The sequence below is a fragment of the Haemaphysalis longicornis genome, unplaced genomic scaffold (assembly GCF_048455015.1).
Source record: "Haemaphysalis longicornis isolate Haplotype H1 unplaced genomic scaffold, Haemaphysalis longicornis Haplotype H1 scaffold_2, whole genome shotgun sequence".
Classification (NCBI taxonomy): domain Eukaryota; kingdom Metazoa; phylum Arthropoda; class Arachnida; order Ixodida; family Ixodidae; genus Haemaphysalis; species Haemaphysalis longicornis.
This window is the reverse complement of record NW_027526295.1, coordinates 214439710-214447909: the sequence shown is the minus strand read 5'-3', so window position 1 is coordinate 214447909 and position 8200 is coordinate 214439710. Positions and strand designations below refer to the sequence as shown.

Genomic DNA, 8200 nt, shown 5'->3' with positions numbered 1-8200 from the left:
CTTTTTCACTTGGTATAATCACACGGATTTTTTATCAATCACGATGGTCCGAGAATGATGCGCGAGTGATAGAGCGTTGCCGCTAGAGCATAACAGACGGCCCGCCAACTAGAAACGATCATATCGTGTTTTACCTGTCATTCGCCTGTAACGGCATACGTAAAGATAGAAATCGCATTGCTGTTATTTTGTCTGAACATGCAGGCTTTGCAAGCCGCAGCACTGAAGTATTGACGAATCCACCTCTACTTGCTTTTCTGGCTTTGTGAAAGCGATGAGTTTGCTTGCCTTTTCTCGCCATGTTTTCAATGGCACATGATGGCGATCCGTGGCCGTCTTGTCTGGAGTTGTACAGCAGTTCCAGCTCACTGGCGTCCTCGCTCAATGCAGCCGCCGATATACTGACGGCTGTGTGTCCTCCGCCTGTTCTCAGCAACCTTTCGGCCATGTAGCTGAAGGGCGAAGGGGATTAGGCAAGGGACTGGTGTGCGAATAAGGATACGGAGCTGTTTGCTGAAAACTATGTTTTGATAAGCCCCCTAAACTTGTATGTCGTCACCACTTCTCACCCATCTTTCCTTTCCCCTTGAACAGCTCTTTAATAGCAATTTAGCTGTCAGGACACTAGGCGAACTTGAAGAGAAATGTCATTAGAATATACAAAAACTCGATAATTTCCGGCAAACTTGGTCCTAGGAAATGCTGGGTAATTTTTAAGCGCTTTGAGAATTAGCCGTTTGGTTACCTGGCTACTTTCTTCTGGTAGTTGTCATAGATGGAGTTCCCGGGGATAGGATCCAGTATTATTAGGACGTCGGTCTGAGTGTCGCACGTGACTGCGTAAGGAAGGAACAATCAAACAAAACATGATATAGGAACCATCATGACAACAAGTACACACAACAAATCAGAAGCATCCAGCTTTTCTCGCTAACAATTCCCGTATAAAATTTGTGATTTCGCAGGAGCCCATTGGATCATGGCCTCCTTGTGTTGTATAACTTATCTAACGTGTTTGAAGGGGGAAACATGTGTTGCGTACCAAAATTTCTGTCCGTGTTTTCAGTGCATCTTTTGGGTGGCCCTGCATGGGAAAGTAAAGGAGATGCAACAAGGGACTCATTGAGCACACAGCAGTATTGAGGGATAATCGCTTTCTCTAAGGCATTAGTAAGAACACAGCATATGAAGTCTAGCGATCTATGTAGAACACGAGCCCGCCCGCTAACACAGTAAGCGTTCATCACCTTCATACGATGCTGCTTTGTCGCGGCCGGTATACCGTTGCTCGAAATTAGGTGGTAGTAGCATAATCGTTTGGCGAACTTTATTCGTGGCTGAGCCGGGCACAGACATGTCCAATAATAAAAACCTTTCAGGATTAACCTGTTGTTGAGCGGAATTTATAGGGATATAGAATGTGAGAATACACGATATTTGTACACATTCGCACATACACACACCTGTGCATGTTACTTTACGTTTGACTGTAATCACACTTTTTACATCTATAAAACAGGTGAGGACATCGCTTATTATGTGATATTGATTGCAAATTCACAATTATAAAATGTAGGCGTATGCGCAAACTGCGCTGCACAGGTGCCTTGCCAACACAAATAAGAATAACGAGCAGTGAAAACATGTTTTTCGTCTTTTCAGAGCATTGCCGACACCGCCAGCTAGAGAACAGCATCAACAAATTAAGCTGTAAAACCTTAAAATCCTGCTGTTTTTTACGGCATGCGGGCCTTAAACTCAGCTTTATATTGTCTCTCTGTCGGCAGTTTTTGAGCATTATTTCGCTTCCCCGACCATCTACTGTTACTGAAAACAGACGGAGTATTAGTTCCTAACGAAATGATGGTAGAGTGTGGTTCTCGTTATTTTCCTTCAGGGAGATGGCGAAGAGTTCAAACCTTGTAACATGAAAATCCCAGTTCTACCAAAGAATTCACAGACGACTGCATGGACGTAATGCGATTATTCGGCGTTCGCTACATTGTATCTTGGTCCCCGGTAATGGGATTTTTTCTACATTGCAGTTATAATTGTCTTAGGTTATCATTTAAATTATCCGTTAATGGTTTCAGTTACCCTCACTGGCAATTGTGTTGCAACTTTCACCTCAGCATAAGCCTGCTGTGCAGCACCCTTCAAAGGCAAGCCATGATGGTGGTGATATTGACGCGACCCTGCAGGAGTGGGTCGATCCACCATCCCACATTGGACCATCGGACGCCCTCCGGCTCTGGCGGACTTTTATTCCATATTTTAAGGACGAGAGAGGACCCGGCCGTTTCTTTGCAGAGCCGACCTCTGGACTACCCCACCTCGAAGTCGTGGACAGCTGGCCCCCTCCCGCTCCACCATAAATCCCCCCATTTCTGTCGCAAGGTTTGTACACCCTGTTAAATGCAGAAATAAAGACGTAAAAAGAGTAATATTCAATAATAAATAACAGAAATGAGCAAGAACCACTACGTTCGTTGTCTGTGATATGCGAGAGCATGGTGTAGCAGAGCCATGACTCAACTTTCTCTACACTGAGTAGACTTTGTTCCTCCCCATTATAGCCGCTGTCTTCAGTCGTTGCGAAATGGTCAGTGTCACTGTTCTTTTCCTTAAAAATTAGGGCTACGACCCAAATTTGAGCAAACACTTCATTCATGTATGCTATGTTTTTTAGCCTTTTATGGTTGATTGTTAGTGTCGAGGTTAACGGTCCTTGAAAACAGTTTACGACACAATAAGTGAGGCCAGTGAGACTGCGGAATGCCACTTTTAAATTGGTTTTCAGTGAATGCTTCACAGTCTGGGTGCAAATATGACTGCTGCTCGGAGCGTGAATGTGCGGCGTGCCATGGGTTTCGCTGTTTTTGTTACGAGGCCAAGCCAGCTAGATTGCGTATCGCGATGGAAGTAGCTTAATTATTAAGATGGCTCCACGTTAAGGACTGCAGTGTTTAAACAGTGCCATCGTCGCGCCAGCAAGGTGGAGCAAGCGACAGCATGCTCCATAGGAGTTTAGGAGGGAAGCTTGGGAATACACAATGACATCATAAAGCTGGACCCCTCAATAGTACATTAGGTAAGGACGATGACGTGAGGGCTGGTGAGAAAGACTGAAAAGAGCTATTTGCCCCCTCGCCCGATTCTTCTCGACAGTACAGAATCTCGCCCTAGTTATGTGATAACGCATGTCCGACTGGCCAGCCAAAACGGCAACTTCCTGCCTTTTAAAGGCGATGTTCTTACGATGTTTACAGATATGCGTATCATTGCTTACAATGATAAACAAGACATTTTCTGTTTGTAAGGATAATCAGAGCCTGTGCTTACTGAGAAGACGATCCAGCTTGGCGTGGAAGCTCTTGAGAGCGGGCAGAAGCGAGTGCTTAATGGAAGCGCGTTTCATGTCGGCGTCGTTGACCAGCCTGGCGTACAATCTTGCAACCAGAAGCACCTGTTCTTCCAGTCTGGGCGCCGACAGCAGACGCGTGACGGACTGCTTGCGAGTACAGAAAGATAGGCCCTCGGGAAACTCCGGAAGTAGCTCACGAATTCCCCTGCGACCGAGAAGACAAGGGTTACCTCTAAACATTATTAACTGCAATATAGAAGTTACGGTTTTACGGATTGGTATTGTATCTAATGGGCTCATCTTTCTTTTAATTCTCTTCGCACTATCGTGCACCGAAAGCTTCATTTAGTTAATAACTAGTTATGTCGTTCGTAACGCCTTCGGTTCATTAGGGGGGCGATAAATGAAATGAAGTGTTTTTTTTTGTTCACTATAGCATAACAGGGGATGCCTTTGTGGACTACGATCCACTGATTGTATCGCATAATGTATTTTTTCTGGATGAAATATGTAGTCTCGGACAATAACGTCAGTTTGCATGGAGCCTTCTGCGCTTGAAAGAGTTTTTTGACAAATTGTTTTGTTTTAGGGCGTGTTTTGTTCATTGTTCGTCTATTATGGCCACGCCCATCGGAACTGTGCAGACTATAACTGAGGGTCCTGATTGCCATGACGTGCCAGCCTTCACAACTGCAGAAAAAGCGAGGAGGCATCACCTGAGGCTGTAGTAGCTTCCCAGAATCTGGCTCAATCGGCGTGGTCGATCCTTGTTCATTTTTTTCATTGTCATGGCCAAGATGAAACCTGTAGGCCATGGAAAGATTGATGATAGTATAAAATCCCCTTCACTATGCTGTCGTGTATACATTCAACACAAGTAGGTTAAGCAAGTCTTAAAAGTGGAAGAGTGAGTCCGAAAGTAAAACACTTCAGGGTGCCGGGAGGCAGTGTAAGGAAAGTACAGCGCAGAAAAATAGTAGTCTTAATACCGTCACAAAACCTGCTGTTAGGTGATGAAAGATATTTATTAAGTGCAGAGCACTTTAGGGCCGCGCCTTGTCATCGTAGCTCGCTCGCTGGACCCTATAGCCCGCGTTCCGTCGTAGTGGATATATCGTCGCGGCGTCCCACAGATGCTTTGAAAGCTGAGCGATTTATATAGTCATAAGCGTTCGAAACTCGTGAACCGCTGGCGCTTGTCATACATCTCTCCATTGGTTAGCGCAAAGAAAACTGCAGGTACATTTGAGGCAAAATATACGCAGTCAACCGGCCGCGTCCGTATTCATTTAGTTAGGAACGCTCGTTGGGTTGGTTGTTACGATAGTAAACGAAAAAAGTGGCAGTGCAACGCCGGCACGTGCGCTAAGAAAAGCAAGCCCAAAAAAAACAGAACTCCCACTGGCGCAGTTTCAGGCAGGGGGCGCGAGCACAGCGAAGGCGGGAAATTTTAAATGCGTTGGACAAACCTCCGTTGAATTCATCAGGAGTGCAATGAGACAGGGCGGCGCAGAGAGTGATGGGTGGTAAGTGTAAGCGGATAACGGCTGTACAGCCCATTATGGCGAATCGCTGCTCTGAACTCCCGACAGCTTTCACATTGAGTGGAACGGCTTTAATTTTGGGGGGTAAGAGTCAACAATTAAAGCGAGAAATCTTGCACGCATCACTATCTGCTGTTTTCATTTTATTCCTTTGCTTTCTTTGTTATTTTTTTGCATTTTCAACCAATGTTGAGGCGCAACAAATTCTAGGCAAACCAGTGGTATATTCCAGCACATTCAGTGAACAAGGTGTTGAGTTTCCTTTTCTTTATTTCGAATAGCGTTTTACCAGCAGAGCTGTTTAAGCTTGAGCTTTTTTCGTTGGCGTTAGCAAAAAAGTAAAAAAAAAAAACTCCCTGGCGCGAGGCGCCCGGCGCGACCAGCGCGCAGTGGCTTTAGCAAAAAAAAAATGCACCTAGCGCACGTGAGCGTGAGACGTGGGGTCGTTGAGACAGGGAAGCCCTGGGTGGGTCGGAGGGAGGCGACGTAAGCGGGCCTGACTCGTTCGGCGGCGACGACGACGTCTTGACGGCCCGAGGGTGACAGCCTGGGGTTACCACTCGCCGTACAGGAGCGTGCTTAGACTTACGGTTTCTGCTCTCTTGGGATCCACTGTCAGTGTGGGTAGAAGCTAGGTCGACCCCAGCTCTGTTGTTTCTCCAACCTTGCACCACTAGTGCTAGCTTAGCCTTTTTTTTTTTCTCATCTATATGCGGTAATCAAAAAGCGACACGAAAGAAGCGCTATATCTCACCATCCAAGGCCCCGAGCAGTTCGGCGTCGGTGAGCCTTCCCGCTCCGCCAGCAACGCGGAACTCACGGGGACACATGGGCGTTGTCCAGAAGCCATTACCACCAATCGTTGGGACCTTGCTGTTCGACCAAGATGACAGCGTCCCCAGGTGCACTTGCAGAAGTGAAAATATCGGGCACAGAAATGAATAAAAATGGAAGGAATTGCGAGTTCCCCGTGGGAAAATTGTTTATTTTCCGAATCGTACGAACTGGCCATCATTTATCAGATACTATTGTACACCGTTTTTTTTTTTTTTTTTGCGTGCCTCCTTCTAGCAAACGTGCTATAATGAGGAGACGTACAACGAAGATTAGTCTATAGTTTCCATTAGAGAGCAAAAGTCTGCAGCCGCGTTAAGAGTGTGGTTAATTGTCTGCATTCCTGATGCCTCACGTTTAATTGTAACAGGGATGTACAGAAAACCGAGCATATTAAAATATGAGTACAAGAAAACATTGGAATTGGGATAGAGAAACAGCGGAAATGCGATTAGGGCAGAACTATTGGAATTGAATATTGAAATTTATGAAAATCTTTATTACCACGCGATCCACATCGGCGCTGAAATAGCAACGAAAAATTGTAATATTAGCTGTTACAGTTCTACCTGCGAAGTATCACGTATCACAGTGCTATCACCTCCACGAAGAACAGTAGCGAACGAGCATCGTCCACGCCATCGCCATAAAGTGTGGGTAGTCGGTGACTTTCGCCACGTGCCACCTAGGTTTCACTATGGCACTGCGGGCCACCTCGAACTTATATACTCGTCAAACAACTTCCAGCGTAATATTTTATTACAGGCAGACCCTTGCCACGCGTTAGAAAAAGATGTTACCGCTCCACCTTGTCATTGAATGCATGCACTCTCCATCCCTACTTCCCTGACTGACCCCCACACTGTCCCGTGGGCAGTGGGAGAGGCTGCTGACCAGCTCCGACCGTGAAGATCAAGCTGTGCTTGTCAACCGGGTGGTGACGGCGGCGTCTTTTCGAGGCCTCCTGGACATGGGAGGCTGACCACACCTTCTCCCTTGCCCCTTTGCTCTATAATAAGCGTTTGTTCATCAGTATCCTCCAGCGCATCAATTATAGCCTTTTCGTGTGAATGTGGACCACCTGGCATTACACCGTAATCAATCTTTTAGCAAGCAAACATCTACGGCGTGATCTTCTAAAGTGCGCTGGAGCGCTTTCTATAATCTGATAGTACGAAATGTAAGGCTTTATGACGTGTTTCGTGCCATAGAAAAAAAAAAAACAAGGGGAGATATACCATTGGAGCTTCTGCCCTGTAACGGAAATTGAGATAAACAATGCTCGCGCCTACGTGGGGCTACTAATGAGGCATCAGTTTGAGCTACCAACTATATTTGAACTCTATTTTATATGACACTGCGTTGTACATGAACTGACTTGTGCATGACCTACATGACCCAACCAAAAAAGTAGGTATATGTTTCAAAAAGCCCGTTATACGAAAAACCACGATTACCTTTCACTCCTTAACAATTATGTGAGCACTGTATACGGCATGGTTTCAGTTTGTGTCAAATATCGCCACGAAAAACGAACTTTGCGTGGCAACGCAAGCGTTCCCTAAAGACCAATAAGAGTTGTGAGAGCTCCTTCCGCGACACATGTTAATTTTTCAGCTCAAAAAAGCACTATTCCTTCCAAAACATCTAATTCCATTCTTCTTAAGCTTGTAACACGCATAGGGGACGTGGAGGGTCTTATACCAGCCAACGTGGGGCCGTAGACGTGGTCGATCACAGCGTGGCCATGATCCATGTCCCCAAATGGTTTCAGCGTGTGTAGCATGTTCTTTGCAGTGTCACGCTGGGCGTACTTGCTGGCCACCATCCCCTTGAGGACGTGTCCCAAACATATGCTCAGGGTCGCGTTGTGCGCCTCACCGACAACTCCTTGCTCCTGCACGCTGCCAGTAACGAGGTTAGAACAAAGTTGAAACATTGTATAGGGGCAAAACTGCAATGAGCACAGCTTACACGAAGGCGAGTTCTTGTGTCTAGGTTTTCTTGTAGAAAAAAAAAAACGTTCCGGGGATGCGAAACATTGTGTTGTACATGGGGAGCGAAAAAAATAGCAAGAAAACAAAAACAAATGATAATTAGAAATTTTTAACAAACACGTAAAAAACATTTGGAATAGACGAGTAAGCATATTTTAGTACTAAGTAAATTGTATATGACCCCGGTGAAAAACGAATTTTCCAAGAGCTGGTTCAGTTTTAACGATCACAGCAACTACAATCTAGTATACTTGCTCCATTCGTTATTTTATCTTCATACTTCCCACTCCTCTTGCGGAAACATCGCAGTAATTGTGGCCTAAACTATCAAGTCGAACAGGCCACCAAGCCCGCCATTTGTTTAGCTGTTTAGAGGAATGCGTAAACAACGTTTTAGCTTTGGTACCTACACAACGTACCTCTTCACACTCTCGGAAACTTTCCTTACCATTACCGCCGGT

The 8200-nt window shown here is 45.6% G+C and overlaps 1 protein-coding gene across 1 annotated transcript; it reads right to left on the bottom strand.

Annotated features, from left to right (window-relative positions):
- Nucleotides 1-741: 741 nt before the first annotated feature.
- LOC144168496 (uncharacterized) lies at nt 742-7640 on the bottom strand. The gene is made up of 6 exons (XM_077697465.1): nt 7447-7640; nt 5663-5815; nt 4081-4168; nt 3343-3569; nt 1043-1084; nt 742-836 (listed from the first exon to the last, which is right to left on the bottom strand). Exons 1-6 carry the CDS (start codon nt 7568-7570, stop codon nt 742-744), a joined length of 729 nt encoding a protein of 242 aa, XP_077553591.1. The 5' UTR covers nt 7571-7640.
- Nucleotides 7641-8200: the final 560 nt, after the last annotated feature.